Source organism: Diabrotica virgifera, chromosome 9, assembly GCF_917563875.1.
Source record: "Diabrotica virgifera virgifera chromosome 9, PGI_DIABVI_V3a".
NCBI classification, from domain to species: domain Eukaryota; kingdom Metazoa; phylum Arthropoda; class Insecta; order Coleoptera; family Chrysomelidae; genus Diabrotica; species Diabrotica virgifera.
Genome location: NC_065451.1, coordinates 215,906,691 through 215,926,098, shown reverse-complemented (window position 1 = coordinate 215,926,098; position 19,408 = coordinate 215,906,691). Strand labels below are relative to the sequence as shown.

At 31.4% G+C, this 19,408-nt stretch overlaps 1 protein-coding gene across 1 annotated transcript; it reads right to left on the bottom strand.

Annotated features, from left to right (window-relative positions):
* Positions 1-11,381: 11,381 nt before the first annotated feature.
* Positions 11,382-19,327, bottom strand: LOC126891629 (uncharacterized). Its single transcript, XM_050660851.1, has 3 exons — positions 18,957-19,327; positions 18,240-18,903; positions 11,382-13,081 (listed from the first exon to the last, which is right to left on the bottom strand). Exons 1-3 carry the CDS (start codon positions 19,077-19,079, stop codon positions 12,573-12,575), a joined length of 1,296 nt encoding a protein of 431 aa, XP_050516808.1. The 5' UTR covers positions 19,080-19,327; the 3' UTR covers positions 11,382-12,572.
* Positions 19,328-19,408: the final 81 nt, after the last annotated feature.

Genomic DNA, 19,408 nt, shown 5'->3' with positions numbered 1-19,408 from the left:
TATCTAAAAGAGTAAAATATTTAAATGTATTAGCAATAATTAATTTTTTTAACATAGTTTTTTAGTGTAGTAGAGAATTTTTCATTTATTAAAAATTAATGAATGAAAATAGTTTCTATCCTTGTGGGACCGGTACTCGCCGAAGGGACTGCAAACATTTGGATACAATTAGCGTCTCTTTGCAAAGACAATGACATCGACTTTGCTAAGTAACAAGACACTAGTCACCTGATTGCAAAAACCCACTGTAACACGCCAATGGCCATTAATTGTCGAATCATTAAGTTAAATAAAAAAAGAATGTGTGTGTACTTTGTACGCACGGAAGAAGTTATACTTCTACTACATATGTGATTTTTAAGACAATACCAAAAATTTTAAAAAATAAATGAATAAAGCGCAAACAAACACATTCAAAAATGCCACAAAGAAAAAATGATTTCTGAACGATAATAATTGTTGGCAAAAATTTTAAATACGCATTTTCTAAAAAAAAAAATTATATGACAAATACTTACAATCATAAGATGCATAAAAAAATAAAAAATAAAAACTTGCATCGGGAATCGAACCCGTGAATTTCGGGTCGCTTTGATTCGTAATCGAAGCCTAGACTCGCTCGCCCAATTCCACATTAGGTATTTGTCATGTGGAAAAATGGGGTAACTGAACGTTTTACTGTTTGACAGTTGTTTTGAATATAATTAAATTATGTGTTTTAAATTTTGTGGAAGAAAATATTAAAATATAACAAAACAGTAAGAAAACAATATATTAGATGAAGATTGGTAGAACTTTTGTTGGTAATCAAATTAAGTATGTAAATCAAAGCATTACATACCTACTAGATAAATAAATCTACGGCAAAAAATCATAATTTAAAAATAAAAATCGGACCTAATTTGGGATTTTTCTCTAAAATCCCCATTCTTGAGAAAATAAATGTACAGTAGAGCGTCGATTATCCGAACGTCGATCAACCGAACGACCGCGTATTCGAACTATCGACTCCCGCGTCCCGCACTCGAATACCGAGCAAGCGTTACTAATTGACGTTTAAAATATCTTCAATTTTCTTCAATATTGTATCCAAAAATAATTATGTTGTTACAAAGACTGCACTTTTTTGTTTAGTTGCTAGTTGTCATTATCAAGATATAAATAAATATGTAGGTATATAAATATGGCTTTTATTCACTTGTGGATAAATATGTATGACTATAAATATGTATCAATATATTGTAGTTCGATTATCCGAACAAATCGGTTTTCCGAACACCTATGTCCCCCAATTAGTTCGGATAATCGACGCTCTACTGTATTTCAACCTAATCCAAATGTATAATTACAATATGATTATAATAAAAACTACTTACCAAATTAGAATGAGTTTTCCCTGTCCAAAATAGTCCAAAAGTCCAAAAATATAGGTATATGAAAACTATTTAAAAAGGCAGTATAACTATTAACTAACTTTTGTTTGTTGTTTCTTTTCACACAAATTTTAAAACGCAACAACCATAAATAATCTAACTACAGCTGTGCCACAGCCGCCATATTGAATAATTTTTGACATGTCATTTGAACATCCAATCAGAACAAAGTTATAATGCGCATGCGCCGGGATCATAGGTTTTAACATATAAAAATTCACCCTCATATCGCCGGTAAAGAAGTATAACTTCAAAAAAGTTACACAGTCGTATTGTACGATCCAAAACGAAGAATTTTGTCCAGGTTCTTCAAGCATAAGTGAGGATGGGCTTGATAAGAGTTCTATACATTAATATTTTCGTTCTTTCCGCTTCTTGAAACCTCATCTTACTTCTTATATTTAGTCTCTCCTAAAAATTTTCTGCCCATCTTTTTAGTATCTGGTTCTGATCACCAATGATGTCTTCTGTTCTGGTTAACAGTCTTGCAGATTTTCCCGTTTCCATTTGTGTGTTATACTTCCCTAATTCTTTTAATTAGTTTCCTAAATTTTTCTTCTTTCTTTTCAGTACATATTCGTTCTTCGTCTCGTCTCAGCTGCTTATACTCTTCCTCTACTCATCCCGTTCTTGGAGCCTTGCATTTGCTTGATTTTTGAAATTATACTTCTTTACGATCGAGAGTGAAATTTTATAATGCCGGGCGCATGCGCACACAGACAGTATGTAGTTCGTTGCTAATCTTTCAAGATATGTATGTATCAGTGCAAATAAGTCATTAAAAGGATATATTAGTGTTTTTAGTAAATGTATTATTTATTATAATTTTTGTGTCTTTGGATTTGTCTTCCTCGGGAATGCGATATTTTATAATAATAGTAAGTATATTTAAAGTATTTTTGTATACTTTACTTGGTCTATTAAATTTGTCAGTATGTATGAGAAATCTTGTAACCTGTCCAAGCAAAGGGAATGTAGCTAAGTTTAGAGCGTGTGCGAGAGGTCCCGGGTTCAAATCCCGGGCGATTCATATTTTTTTTTAAATTTTTGTTATCGTTGTATTTTTTTTTAAAGTGGTAGGTAAGAAAGTTTGTTTAATATTTAAATAAAATACAAATAACCTGTTAAGTATATTAATTTCGTTGAAATCATAATAATAGAAGTATAATTTCTTACGTGCGTACAAAGTACACACACTTTTTTTTTCCTTTTTTTGCGCATTCTTCATCGTACTAATTTATTTTTTCCCGCTTTCCCTTCCCATCACTTCACTTGCTACCTCTTCCAATATGGTTCTACACTACCTCTCCAATAGTTGTTAATATTTTCAAGTATATCAGTAATCCTCTAGCTCCCTTCAAGACTTCTCATAAATTTCTTAGCTAGACCTTGAATATTTGATATTTGATCCCATACACCTTTGAAACAGTTAATACTACTCTAGATTAAAATAAAACAACAAAAATATACGAAGTAACATTTACTGAGCTTCTTAACATATTTTAATATAAAAAACAAATACAAATTTTGATTTTCTTTCGTCTATACATACAAATATTCCGAGTTTGATATTTATCTGATAATAACAAAACAATTAATGGTCATATAAAACGTTTAAGTATCATATACAAAGTTTTATTCAATTATACTACACACAGTATATGAAAATTCATTATCTCTGAATACTTTTCTAGATTTTCTTCGTTATAAAGCTACATCTAACTTTCCAGACTTTGTTCTCTGTGATAAGACACTCACAATACCAACTTTGGTACTTAATGATCTCCCAGAAACTGCTAAAATCCTCTAGGCTGCCCTGAAACCATACAGGACTTCCTAAAACATTTCAGCATAATCCTCAAACATTCCATGCTCTGCTAAGCCCTAAAATATACCTCCTGTGACTCTTGGACCATTCCAGTCCATCCTCTTACCCATCCAGTTACCCTAAGTTCCCTTAACATACACTAGGCTGTCATGGAGCTCTCTATGACTCTTTAAAACATTTCAAAATTATCCCCAAACATTCTAAGATGTTCTAGAGAAAACATAAATATCCAAAGGCTACCTAAATTTTTCTACAGATCCATAAAATCTTTCTGCATATCCTTTAAACAATGTAAGTTAATTAAAATCCTCCAAAATCCCGTGACACATTCTATGAATAGTAACAAATCATTCCACAGTCCCTGAAATCCTGAAAACTTTTTGAAATCTTTCAGAGCTGTCCTGAACTTTTCTAGGTTTCCCCAAATTGCTCCACAGAACTCTACATAAAACAAAATATAGGTTACTTTGAACCTATATAACGTCATTGAACGTCATTCTTAATGTACGTATAGTACCTCACCATAAATAGTCATACATATTGGCACTGTTTTTAACTAGAACAGTTACAAATAGGAAGGTCGAGTACCTGAGACATCGTTGTTGTCGTTGCACTCTCTAGCGCATTGTCAGGGGATATAGTTACCAGAAATGGGTTATCCCCGACCTATCTCAAGGTCAACGCAATGTAATTGCACATTCAATTATATAAGAATAAAGTTTCTGTAAAAAGTTTAAGTTTGTTTGTTCGTGGTAGTGTCTTCGTCTAGCAACCCCCAACTTCACAAGCTCCTTCAAACATGACAGAGCAGTTCTAAAATATTTTTAAGGTTCCTGAAGCCACCAGAGGCCTTACAAACATATCGAATAAGTTATGAAACATTCCAAGCAGTTACAAAGTCTTCAAATGACCTCTAATACAATTTAGGCAGCCCAAGAACTATCTAAAAGATTTCAGGACAAAAATTCCAGGGTCTCTGAAGTGTCCAGACCGATTGAAACATTTCATCAAACATTTGATACCGCTTAAAACAATTTCACGGCTCCGGTCACTACTACAGGCTTATGGTAAATTCACAAGATTGAGACATTTCAGGCTGCAAAGATTTTTGAAACAATAAGGGTTACACTCGAGCTAACTAGATGTACCAAAGGCACTTCAGGACAGTTCTGGATCGTCCCCAAAACTTTCCAAGGATTTCCTCTATGAAGAGAAAGTTTCAAGACTGCCCTATAGCTAAATAAAACATTTTAGGCTATCTTGCATCATCTTTAGTTGTTAAAGTCTTACAGAGTATTAATAAACCATTTCCAGGTTGCTTTAAACTTCTGTAAAACAATACAGTGCTGCAATGCAGTCCTTCCTGAACGTCCCCCTGAACCACTTATACTCTGGGCTAATTAGCAAAATACAAGGAAAAGGTACCTACCAGCAATTTTATTGCTGGAAGCTAATCTTATGATTGTATATACTAATAATATAGGTATGCAAAGTACGCAGATAGTGTGCTACTTTTTCTATAAAGAAAATGGCGCCCGAAAATCGTGTTTTTTCAATTTTTGCTCTATAACTCCAATGGTTTTAACTTTACACCAAAAACACCCAAAAACAACTCACCGTAATTAAATTATGCATAGAGACGTGTTTTCCTGATTTACTTTGACGAACATTTTCCCCGGAAAATGCGGGTTGTTTCAACAAAATCTTTAATTTTTAACTAAAATTTTAGATAAGTAATTGTTTATCAATAATTAAATAACTTAAAGTAATATAAAAGCTCTTTTTGTATAAATTATAATTCCAGAAGCCGATGGAAATTCAATAAACAGTTTAGCAACAATTGAATTGTTAAGAGGATTGGTACGTATTTTCGGCTGCAATGCTATTCAAATGGGGATTAATTTTTTTCGAATCCTGAGAAAACTAATAAGTATTTTTGAAAAATTTAAACGCAGAATGAAAGATTACGTTATTAGCGAGGGCCGAAAGTCCCTGAGAACTTTTATAATGTTTATTTTAATAAGTGACAGGGGTGAAAAACTAAGAGAAAATTGAGTGTGATTTTTAATTTCAAATATTTGATTCAAAATAATCTTTTTATTTATTCTAAGGGACTTTCGGCCCTCGGTAATAATTTAGTCTTTAATTCTGCGTTTAAATTTTTCAAAAATATTTATTGCTTTTTTCAGGATTCGAAAAAAATGAAAACAATGTCGTGGTAATATTTACCAAATCTATCTTTGTCTTACAACGCACTCAGCCGAATAGAATATTGTCAGTCAGACACTGACAATTTTAAATATTTGACATGGCATCGGGAATATTTTGAGTTGTTGATTAAATACTATTGATATATAGTGTATTTGATAAATAATTGATTTAAGACGTGAACTTAATAAAAAGTTACTTATTGTGTATTATTTGTGGAAGATCCAAGCAGAGAATACATCAGGATAATATATTCTGTGATCCAAGTATTTTGTTGTTAAAGATGTTCAAAATTGTAAGCGTTCTATATTAACGATATATTATTAAAAAATCACTTTAACACTTTTCCTCTTTTCTCGATTGAGTATTAGTTTTTGTTGTACAAATAAATTATTACAATTACTGAATACATACACAGTTAGTGAAAAAATTATCACATTTATTAACTGAATTAATAATTTGCAATTATACAAATAACAGTTATCCAAGAATATTCAAAAGCCATCTCTTTAAAGTTAATCATGACATTGTCAAGTAGAATGACGTTCTAGTAATGTTTACATATTTTATCCATACCAGTGTGAATTTTACTACACGTAATTTGCCATGTAAAGACAGAAAAAGTAGGGATACCCGTAAAATATTTGCGAATTATGTACCCATGGCCTTAATTAAAAATTTACGGTCGCTATAATAACCACAATAATTATGATACATAATAATAACTATCATTTTTGTATAAAAAGACACTGTACCTATCTAATGTACTTTACAGAATTGAAATTGGACTATTTAAGCGGCCTCAGGAATTTTAAAGTTATAAACAATTTTTTGGCTTATAAACAAATATAATATCTCGGGAAATATTAAACAAAATTAAATCATGAAAACGGTATTGAAAAAAAAGGCGGGACGCATCTTTTAAAAGAAAAAACATTTAATTGTGATGATTAGTTCCTGAGATACAACCGGTCAAGTTGACCGGCATTTACGGCAAAGATATAAACTAAACAATAGAATCATAATTTTCGAACCGTCAGCTTTTTATTTTTGTCTTCTTTCTCCACAGCAATTTTCATATATTTAAAATACTCATAACATATATTATTATAATAAATAATATCGATATTGCGAGTGAAAAATGCCAAAAATAGCAAAATTCCAATCAAAAATTAGGTGTGAGAAAATGTAATCTCTAAGTTCAAAATCGGTATACGTTAAAAAAATGCATTTTCTCGGCTTCCCATGAAGCAATTTTCTTCATTATTTTTTTGGTTCCAAGTAACTCGAGTAGAGCCATCTAACTAAAGCATTATTAAATGTCAAAGTTGCTTTTGTTTTGTTATAATAGATTAATTTATTTATAAGAAAAGAAAACTACATATTTTTTCCAGCTGTAGACTTTTTTTCGATAAACCTACTACAAGTGTACCTTTTAATGTTAAAAACACAAATATTCTCATTTTAAAGCTCTATAATTATTTAAACAATCTTTATTTAAACAAATTAAAAATTTTTGTTATAATAAATAGATAAATTTATTATAACAAAACAAAAGCAACTTTTGACAAAAAATTGTTTATAATTTTAAAAAATTCCTGAGGCCGCTTAAATAGTCCAATTTTAATTCCGTAAAGTACATTAGATAGGTACAGTGTCTTTTTATACAAAAATCATAGTTATTCTTATATATCATAATTATTGTGGTTATTATAGTAACCGTACATTTTTTATTAACAATTCAATTGTTGCTAAACTGTTCATCCAATTTTCATTGGCTTTTGGAATCATAATCTATACGAAAGGAGCTTTTATATTACCAAGTTATTTAATTATTGATAAAAAATAACTTATCTCAAATTTTAGTGGAAAATTAAAGATTTTGTTGGAAAAACCTGCATTTTCCGGGGAAAATTTTCGTCGGAGCAGATCGGAAAAAACACCTCTCTATGCAGAATTTAATGATGGTGAATTTTTATTTGAGTGTTTTTGGTGTAAAGTTAAAATCTTTGGAGTTATAGAGCAAAAATTGAAAAAAACACGATTTTCGGGCGCCATTTTGTTTATAAAAAAAGTAGCACAACATCTGCGAACTTTGCATACCTATAATATTAATATATACAATCATAGATTCGACTCCGGCATTAAAATTCTGGTAAATAACTTTTCCCAAAAATGGCCTATTCTCCGATAATCTGCCCAGACTATTATGATAATCCAGAGTTTTTCTAATCCTCCAGAGCCTTGTAAACTACATACAAACAATCTTGAACTGTTTTAGGCGACTTTGAAGCCCTCTTAAACGATATACGCCACCTTGGCTATCTAAATCATTTCAAAATAGTCTTCAAACATTTCGTAAGTCCTTCAAAGGCAACAAACATCTTCAAAAGTGAACTAGACTAAGAAATATTTCAGGCAGTCCCTTCAACAATTAAGGCTGCCTGAAGTCTTCCACGGTCCTGCCAAATATTTCAGGTAGCTTCAAAACCTTTCTAGGACACTGATGTCCTCCAGAGTCATGTTAATTTATATTCCACAGCACCCTTGGAACTTTCCAGACTGTCTAAATACATCAATTTGCCTTTAAAACAATCTAGGCTGACCTGGAGCTATTTAGGATACTCTAAAACAGCGATACTCAACCTTTTTCTTTCCTGGGCCACATAGTAGCTATTGCCACAGCTTGCGGGCCGCAATCAAGATGAAGTAGTATACAGTGTTTCATTGGGAAACGGAAATACTTGAATGGTGAATAGAGGTAAATGAGGCGGTTCTAGACATACTAAATTTATTGCTCCACCGACTTTATAACTGAGTTAAAGGGTGTTTTATCGATTTTGCCCATAACTTTAGAACCACCTTGTATATTTTTTTGATATTTGGTACACATATGTCACATTTAGAACCCAAATCACCCAACTACTAACACTACTAATCACAAGAAAAATCCAGGTCTGGGGCAAACAAAATTATAGATCCATTGTGACCTTGAATCAACATCCTGTATATTAAAATTTTCAAAACCAGTTTGCACATTATTTGAAAAGAACTTTAATGGAGCTTCCATTTTTTGCGCAGACAATTCAATGATTTTAGTTTTGAAATTGTGTCGAAATTTTTAAGAACTCAAACTTTCAAAAGAAAAATTTCGACATAATTTCAAAATTAATGTCATTAAATTATCTGCGCAAAAAAATTTAAGCGAGCAATTAAACTTAGATTTGTGTGCTTTTCAAATGTGCAGACGAATTTTGAAAATTTTAATATACAGGGTGTTGTTTCAAGATCACAATTATTTTAAATTTTTTTTTGTTAATCCGGACCTGAATTTTTCTTGTGATTACTAAATGGGTCGTTGTAATGTAGTAAATAAGTATTGATTATTTTTATAATGAGTATTTGTTGATTAACTTTAATAATTTATTATTAAAAGTTAATAATACCTTGATTTTTACTCAGAGTTCTTAAAAATTTCAATATAATTTAAAATTAAATTCATTAAGGTGATACAGTAGCGATCAACAGGTAGGCAAAACGCGTTACAAGATTGCGGCTGTAATTTTAAATATTTTTCGAGATATTTGGCACACGTATTCGTAATATAATAAAGAATGGCGGTACAGAGCCCAATTTGAAAAATATATTTATATGTGGAAATTACTCTGTAATTAAATATAATATTAAAAAAACGAGCCAGTACCGTCATTAAGAAGAACAAAAAAATACACTTTCTTCAAATAAACTTTTTTATCCGATGCCTAGATTTTGTGTCATTTTGGAACTACTAATGAAATAAAAAATTTTAGTAGTTCCAAAATGACACAAAATCTAGGCATCGAATAAAAAAGTTTATTTGAAGAAAGTGTATTTTTTTGTTCTTCTTAATGGCAGTACAGGCTCGTTTTTTTAATATTGTATTTAATTACAGAGTAATTTCCACATATTAATATATTTTTCAAATTGGGCTCTGTACCGCAATTCTTTATTATATTACGAATACGTGTGCCAAATATCTCGAAAAAGTATTCAAAATTACAGCCGCAATCTTGGAACGCGTTTTCGCTACCTGTTGATCGCTACTGTTTCCTCTTAAATTGTCTGCCTCACGCCCAAACACATCGGCACACCATCAAATAATTTGAAAAACACGTGAAATTTGACAAATAATTTGATCACAGGGCCCTTTAGTTAGCCTTCGGGCCGCATAAAAAACTCTTAGAGGGCCGCATGCGGGCCGCAGGTTGAGTATCACTGCTCTAAAACATTTCAGAATACTCCGCAAACATTCGTATGCGGGTATGCCTAGGAGTTCTCAAGAAACAAAATAAACATCCCAAGCTACATTTTACCAGGAATATCCTCAACATTAGGTTAGTTAACATTAAGTTTCTTTGGAACAATGAAGAAGAGTTTAAATAATTAAGACAGTATCCAGAGTTTATGAAATCTTATATACATTAGGTACTGATATAGTACTCGCGACACAATCATTAAATGATCAAACAAATTTCAAGGAAATAAAAACACAATCAACATCACATTTTGCAAATGTAAGCAAACTGTTTCCTTAAATATTTTACAGGTACATGAAGTTTGTCATGTTGTACATACTTTGATTAACTCACAATAAAATAAAATAGATATACAGGCTGCTACAAAAAGATTGACTGTAAAGTAGACTGTATAATTAAGAATTGTATGTTCACCATAGGCGGACATAAGAGTCATATTACCCATATGTGCGCCAGTGGTGAATATTAAATTCCTAATTGTACATCAGAGTTGGGTCGGATACCGAAAAAAAGTATCCGGATACCGGATACGGATACTCAAAATGTATCCGGATACTTTTTAAATAAGTACGAATACTTTCATTTAAAAATGTATTCGGATACAAGTATCCGGAATTTTTTTCGAATACTTCCTAGGATACTTTGTAGGATACTTTTTTTAAGAAGGACATAAATTATTAGTATTAGAACTATGTGATGTGCATGTATTTTTATTGTAATATATAATAATAAAAATACATTAAATGATGGAGAAAGAAATCAGAAGGTACTCAAAAAATTGTTCATTGCTTATGAATAATAAAACTGAAACATAAACTAAGGAAACATTAAATTAAAATAAAAACCTACTAATACAGAAATTATTCCAATTGCTGACGAAGTCAGAAGTGAAGTGCCTTTGAATTTGCCTTTGTAAGTACCAATACCTCAAAGTGTTCATCGCTAAAAGCTTTTCTTTTAGGCGTATCAATCATAGTTGCAAAAGAGAAAAGTCTTTCAACTGGTGCTGACGAAGGTAAGCATGTGTTGTACTTTATTGACACCCTCTTTAAGATTGGGTATTCATTTAAGATGTTCAAATTGGTTCTTTTGTCCTCCAAATATCTTAGCAACTCCCAACTGTACTTTTGAAGTTTTATTATTGATGCTGGAACCCTGTTCATTCTGTGTATAATTAATAGTACAGCTGTTGTCCACTTGCTGGTCTCGAAAATTACTAAAATCAAAAAAGTCATCCAAATTTTGATCTCCACTTTCATCTGATTCATTGCAACTTTCCAATTCCATTTTTGTTTTGGCGACAGTTCTATAGTTTTTTTTTGGATATTTACGACATTGTACCACTTAAGCTTAAATTTAGGAAGAAGAACTGCAGCTATAATTGGAACTTCCCATTCCAAATTTAAAATGTTTGCAAAACGAGTATTTAAGCTTTTAATGCACATTTTTGCTAGATGTTCTCCTCCATATTTTAATTTCGTTTGGGCATGACGTGTTACTGCCTGAGCTTTTGATATTGAATTTGGCCAGCGTCGGACCAGCCGAGTTTTCAAATTTTAAACTTTTTAGGGGGTGTACTTATTTGTACTTGTAGGTACACCAAAATAAAATTATAAATATTAAGATGTACTTTATTATAATCCGAAAAATAATTTCTTCTAATTATACAGGGTACAAAAAGGGGTTCTTGAAAAGAGAGATATAGAAAATATAAAAAATAAATGTAAGTAATTAATTAAACAACGCACTTATGAAGATTTATAACTGATTAGGTAAAAACAAAGCTCCATTAGCTATATAATAATATATTATAACGGTGACGAGTACGAAAAATGGGATTTAACATATTAGACACATCTGGATTGAAGAAATGGCAGTGTTGTGTCTACGTTAGGTGCATTATCGGCGGGCAATAAATATTTAAAAGTATCCGAATATAAAAAAAGTAACCGGATGCCGGATACTTTAAAATTTGATCACGGATACGGATACCGGATACAAAATTTAAAAAGTATCCGGATACAGCTTTCAGATACATAAAAAGTATCCGGATACAGAAGTATCCGGATCCTACCCAGCTCTGTTGTATATCAAAAAATGCACAATAAATACCTCTTAAAACCCACCAAATTTCATTTGCATATCTTAACCGGTTTTAGAGCAATAAATAAATCATCAGTTTGTAAGTAAACAAAGCAATTGAGGTCACTTTTTCATGCAGAATTACTCCTGAAAGTTTTCCATACTTATTTAAAAACACCCTGTATTGACGAAAAACAGGGCTAGTTGTTAAAGTACCCAACTGTTTTATTATCCAACATAAACAAATGAATCAAAAAACAGAATGTTAAGAAAACATAAGCTATAGTTGGGTTTTAATTTCAATATTTTATAAATGCTAGAATATTCCACAGGGTCAAGCAAACTTTGAGAAAAAATTACAGTTTGATTGGTACATCCGGTGTACAATGACAATTTACCTGTCTAGCACCAATATTATTACAGCGATGTTGTTAAAGAATAACGCTATAACATATTAAAAAAATCACTTAAATCGGACAACAGATTTAGGAAATTCGACACATCAAAAATGACTCATTTTTAAGATGGTACATTAATTTCTTGGAGAAGTGTATAACCTTTTTGGCAAATCAATAATTGTCCAATCTTTTTGTATTACCCTGTACATCATAATATATACACAACCCATAAGGTTTAGTTTCTTCAAACTTAACAAATAAACCATCCCCTCCTATCATTCTTTAGATATTTACACAGTAAACAATAAATAACATTACAAAGAACCCATTAATGAACTTTCGAGTAATGTGCCTTTAAGTACCCAGGACTTTTGAAGTACCGATTACACTTGTCACACTTAAAACTTCTATACAAAAACTGTTGTCTCAACATAGGGTTGATATAAGGATTCTCCCTAGTCCTACACCTCACGTTACTGTGTGAAAAAGTTCGTTTGTGCTGATAATTACCTACGAAATTTTTTAACGATACCATTGAGCTCACTTTCTCCATTGTTAACAACGATGATATTGTGTAATCACTTTCGAAACTGTTTGTACCACTAGGATCATGATGTGTACTTGAAAAGTCGTTTGATTCACTTTCATCAGCAACTTCTTGTTTAATTGAGTCTATTGTTTCGTTCATCAGGCACTCGCCTTCATCTTCATATTCCAATTCTGTTTTTATTTTTATGTCTGGTTCTACTATCACTTCCTCGAATTTAACTATACTTTCTTTTGAATCGTCTTGTGTGTATTCGGGTGTGCAGTTGGGGTATGAGTTGTCTTCTGAATCTAAAACACAAAACCAGCGCAAATCAAAACACTTTACATTCAAATAGTAATATTTTTCAATATATTTAGCCCTAGTTCTACTTTTAGTCTCGTATTCTATAATACAATATAGTTTCAAAATGTTTTAGGCTCTCTGAGTAAAAGTGAAAGTGAAAGTAAATCAACAGAACTACCTAATTGTTTTGGTGTACCACAAGGCAGTGTACTTGGAGCACTATTATTTATTATTTTCATCAATGATGTAAATTATGTTGAGGGTCTGGAATTTATTGGTCTTTTTGCAGATGACACATTAATTGTATGCAGTGGTGATCATATTGTGGAGGTTGTTAGCAGGATGCAGTGGTTGTTAAAAAGTAGCGAGATATTTTTGGATCCTAACAAGTTAAAACTTAATGCGAGTAAAACAAAGTCAATGATAGTCTCTAGTCAGTATAAAGTAAATAATATAAGTATGGAAAATTTGAAACTAAAAGTTAATAATGAATGCATCGAATGGGTCAATGAAATTAAATATCTTGGATTTATACTGGATAACACACTCTCTCTGAAACCTCATTTTCAATATATTTGCAAGAAAATATCTAAAAAATTATTTTTCTTTAATAGAATTAGCAAAGATCTATCATTATCTTCAAGGATCACTGTATTTAGAAGTATAATTCAGCCCATTTTGACTACTGTTCAAGTGTTTTATATTTAGGTGATAAAGGATCAATTCAATCATTGCAAATTTTGTATAACAGAGGTATGAGAACAATTCTTTGATGCAATGGCTACACACCAATTGAGATGATGTATTCTGCATTAGGTTGGTTTTCAGTTCAACAAAGGCTTTACTACCTTACTATGGTTTTCATTTTTAAATTAAAAAAAAAGGAATGTTGCCTGCATATTTTAATGAATATGTTACATTGAGGGGTCAAGTTCATTCATATACCACAAGAAATATTGAAGATTTTGACATTCAAAAAACTAATAAACATAGCACAATGACATCCTTGTTTTACAAATGTATGAATGAATTTAACCATCTTCCCCCCAGTGTTAAGAATGCAGTGACAGTTCAAATTTTTAAAAAGTTACTGAAAACATATATTTTACCAGGATAAAAAATACTTTTTAATAAGTCTGTATGTGTTGTATATTGCATGTATTGTATATTGTATGTTACATTTAATTTAGCAAATACATATTTAAATATTGTTAGTAGGACTTCTATTTCAATAAAGAATTTCATTTCATTTCACTATTCATGTTAATGGACCACCGGCGGGCCGTACTTTGCCCGTCACTGGTATAGATATTCAAAGCTGATATTGCATATTGATTCTCTCAAAGTCATTCTCAGCCTCTAAAATAATTTTAGGACCTCTTAACATTTCAGAACAATATCCAATACATCAATCAGTTTAGTGAAAGGTTTCAGGACTCCTGAAATCCCTGAACAAGAGAAAATTGTCCAAGATTGATCTAGGTCTCCCTAAAACATTTCAGAAGAGTCTACATATATTTCTGCTTCTCCTGAAATACGCTAAAGCAACCAAAAACATTTCAGAATATTTGTAGCCCTTCAGAGCCTAGCAAAATATTCCAGAGCAGAGACCCATGAAATTCACCAGGCTTGACTGCTCGAGTCTTTCAGTACACTGTGAAATGTTTTAGAGCAGTTTGAAAACCTCCTAGGCTTCTCCTCACGTCACTCAGAGGCATCTAAACAAAATAGGCTACCCTAGGGCTATATTGATGACTTCTAAAAACATTTCAGCTCATTTTTAGGATACCTTGCAAGTTATTGAGTAACGCCAGAAGCATTCCAAGCTGCCTCAAATCCTATACAGCTGTTTTCAGCTGTCAAAGACAGCTGTCCTATACAGCAAATCCTATACAGCTGTCAAAGACAGTTTTTAAACACTCCAGTGTTGTTGAAGTGCTACAGAGTCTAGTAAAATATTCCAGAGTATTCCATCAAAGCTAGAAAGTTGCCCGAAACATAATATGAACCTTTTACAACAATCTAGGCTTGCCTGAATTAATCTAGTACTCCCTAAAACAACTGGGGACAGTGCACAAACACTATAGAATACATTGAAAACTTCTGGGACAACATAAATACCCAAAACCAGGGCGTGAGGATATATATCATGATATTTATATTATATATATCGTGATATATATCAGTACTTTATTTCGTACTAATTTTTACATAAGAAGGTTAAAACCAACGACAATAATTGCTGTCGCCGTAGAAATTTGGATTCAACTGGAAGAAGATCTGAGTGATCAACCAATTCAAATTAAGAACTTTTATTACAAAAGGAGCAATATGGCTCTAGGTTTGCCTCATTTGTTTGGAAACTTACTGGACCATCGCTTTTTGGGAGAAAGACTTACTACCGAACAAAAAGAACAGGCTTATGAATACTTTAATTCAACTAACACAGATTTTGTTCCATTTGTAATGGCCCTAACTTCAAAGTCTAAACCTTTTCCGTCTTTCATGTATGGTCCAAATTTCAAAAAACATATCCATTCTTATGGCAGAAGTCTGTTCCAATCACTGAATCTGCTTGGCCTGATAAAACATATTTATTGAACGAATTAACCAATAATTACTTTATGTTGAGGCTACAGCAGTAGCCTCAACGGCAGGCATTGAAAGGTGCTTTTCAGGCTTTGGACTTGTGCATTCCAAATTGAGAAATAATTTAGGAACCGAAAACGCTGCTAAACTTGTATTCATGTTTAAATATTTAAACAGTTCTTCATACCAAAAACATGACAATTTGGAATGGATTTGGCCTGAACAAGAAACTGAAAGAAAGGAAAACGAAGAGGCAGAATTAAGTCTTGGGTGCTTTACTGGTTTTGATTCAGACACTTCCGTTGTTAAACCATCATCTTAATTAATTTTCTAAATTTTGATTTTATTTTTTAAATGTTCAGAATTTTAAGTTATTTTGGAAAAATAGAAATACCTATATGTTTAAATTAATGTTTTCAATATTTTTACTTAATTTAGTTTATTGTTACTTGGATACTCGTATCATTTTATTTTCTGTTTATGTAACACAGGTACTACCATACGTACGTTTATATTTTTGTATTTTTTATTTAAGTAAAAATATATCTTTTATATTGTTACATTCTACGTTTAGTCTTATTTTGGTCAACTTAGTTTCTCTATTGAAATGTTTTCCAAAATATCATAAATATCAAATTTTGGATATATATCGGATATATTTCATATACACGGTGAGGCAGATAAAAGTCATATTAGAAATATCTCGAGAACTAAAGGAAATAGAATCATGAAAATTAGAATGAAAGGGTTTTGAAGAGTGATCTCTTTAATGAAAATATTTTCATCGATTTGCTACTTCCGGTTATACCGGAAGTGGCTTATAACTTCGTTTTTTTAAATGGAACATCCTGTATATTTTTACATTTTTGGATTCTCCTGGATGTCTTCTTTCTTAAAATATGAGGTTTTGAGATGTTTTACAGGGTGGTTTACAAGATAATTATGTTTTTTTTCTTAATTTCCTAGCAACATTCACACCCTGTAGAATTGTAGTAGTTTGACATCAAAAACTCTATTTATGTTCAAATGATTTTTAATATAGTCTACTATTGTTAAAAAATGTTAGTATAGCTAAACGTTGAATTGTACTATACAGGGTTGGTCGAAACTCGGAAAGAGTATTTTCTGAGTTTTCTTAAATGGAACACCCTGTATTATAATATTGTAATGAAATGATATTTTATACTACTTTTTTATTTCTTAAGCATTCCCTATACCTAACTGCTTTAATTTGTGAGTTATTGGTGATTCAAGCCAAACATTAATTTCAACAAAAAATACGTGAAATTTTATTAGGTTGGTCGTGAAAATATTCAATCACAAATAATTTTTCGGAAATAAATACATATTAATCTAGACTGATCTTTAAAATTGTCAATAATGGTTGAGCTATCAAAATACCTACGTAGTTAACATTCTTGGCGCGATTAACAATTAAGCACAAATTAAAGCATTTAGGTATAGGGAATGCTTAAGAAATAAAAAGGTACCATAAAATGTCTTTTCATTGCAATACTAAAATACAGGGTGTTCCATTTAAGAAAATTCAGAAAATCCTCATTCCGAGTTCCGACCAACCCTGCATAATAAAATTTAACATTTAGCTATACTAATAATTTTTAATAATAGTAGACTATATTAAAAATCATTTTAACATAAATAGAGTTTTTGATATCCAACCACTACAATTCTACAGGGTGTGAAATTTGCTACGAAATTAATAAAAAAACGTAATTAGCTTTTAAACTACCCTGTATAACATTACAAAATAGCAATATTTTAAGAAAGAAGACATCGAGTAGAATCTAAAAATTTAAAAATATACAGGGTGTCCCATTTAAAAAAACGAAGTTTTAAGCAACTTCCGGTATAACCAGAAGTGGAAAATTGATGAAAATATTTTCATTAAATAGATCACCTTTCAAAACCCCTTCATTCCAATTTTCATGATTCTGTTGCCTTTAGTTCTCTAAATATTTCTAATAGGCCAGTTATCTGCCTCACCCTATATATCCGATATTTTGATATTTATATAAATATCATGGATATTTTGTGCCCTGCCCAAAACTGACCTAAATCCCCCAGACCTACTTAAAATATATCATACCCCCCTCTCAAAACAATCCAGACTCCATGGAGTCCTCTACAGCAATATGAAATATTTTAAGAGCAATATGAAATATTTTAATCCAAGATATATGGGGTCTTCTACAACAAAATTAAACATTCTAGGAGCTTTGAAGTCCTCCAGAGTCTTGTATATATTTCAAAGCAGTTTAGAACAGTCCCTAACGATATCAGATTCCTGTAATACACCAGAATCATTTACAGCTCATTTTAATGTTTCAAGTTGCTTTAAAGTACTTCCTGAACCTTCTAAAACAATCTAGGATAACTTTGAGTTATCTAGGATGTCATAGAACATTTCAGCACACTTTTCCAACAAATCAGGACAGTCCTCCACTATTGCAGGTACTCTGAAATTCTCCAGTTACTCAAAAAACAATCAGGACTGCCCTGAATTCGTAAAGAGTTTTGCCTAATAATTCTACTTAACCATTAACTAGATCTTACCATTAAATACATCATTGAACAGTTGCCAATCTTCTTTCGGTGGCATAAATTCATCATCATCCTCACTGTCACCACTATCACACAAATTATCTTTATTTTCTATTATATAGAGCACTGTATTCTTAAACTCCGTAAAGTCTTTCCTAAAAAAGTCTGTTGAAAACGCTGTTAATTTTTCTAAAGGGGTACTTTCATAATTCGAATTCTTATCTACGCTAATGCCAAATTCATAGTTATTTGTAAAGTTGATAATACTCTTTAACCCACCTATAACTGGTTCAGGGGGTGTTTTGGAATAATCTAGGTAGTTTTTAGACCATTCTCTTTTGTTTGGTTCTGGGTTGGATAACAGTCTTTTGAGGAGCGAGCAACGCTGCTCCTTTGTAATTCGTTTACGCTTTTCTCTAGTGCATGTTGTCTCGCTGTCTTCTATAACATCATTAAAATTATAAAGACTATCACTTATTGGAGTTACAAATACGTGTAGGTCTGTGTTAATAAAGTTCTTCAAGTTCTCCTCATTTTGTTTAGATATTAAGGTCTTATAGTAGCTGTGTAACTTTTTGGTGGATTTTTTGCACATATTAAGAAATTCATAGGAGGTTCTGAGTTTCGCAAGACACTGCAGGCAAATTTCTGTCGAAAGGCTCTCCTCACTGACAACCTAAACAAAAAAATCAATAAGTTATGAAGACATAAAACATTCTTTCACATTACCATTTTGGTACAAATTTCCAATTTTTCACTCAATTTGATTTTGTCAAAGTCCATAGTGTTGAGATCTAGTAATTTTACGTCTGTTTGAACACATATTCTACAAAATTTTGATATATAGTACATTTTATGTTGCTGTTTAACAGTAAAAAAATTAAAACATCAATCAAGTCATGTCATCTTCTTGTCAATCTACGGGGACGGTTGTCAAAAAGTCACAAATAAACAAGGTTGTGTATAATAAACCACTCCTATTTTCGTGGGAGTGAGTATAGAATCATCAAGTACAAAACTCTTCATCCTATCAGTAAAAAATTATCAGATGGTCTCTATTTATAATCTATATATTCAGATTTATGTTATACACTTAAAAACACGGTCTGTCTTGGTTATCTGCGTTGATTTTAATATGTCTTGTCAGTTTTGTTCGAAATTTTTATTCATGAATTGAATAA

Bases quoted from the DNA above. Each gene is read 5' to 3' on its own strand.
- LOC126891629 (XM_050660851.1), bottom strand. From the start codon at position 19,079: ATGTACTATATATCAAAATTTTGTAGAATATGTGTTCAAACAGACGTA. The intron at 18,904-18,956 runs GTAATGTGAAAG...TTTTTTGTTTAG, and splicing joins TGGAAATTTGTACCAAAATG to GTTGTCAGTGAGGAGAGCCT. The intron at 13,082-18,239 runs GTAAGATCTAGT...TTTGTGTTTTAG, and splicing joins GTTCAATGATGTATTTAATG to ATTCAGAAGACAACTCATAC.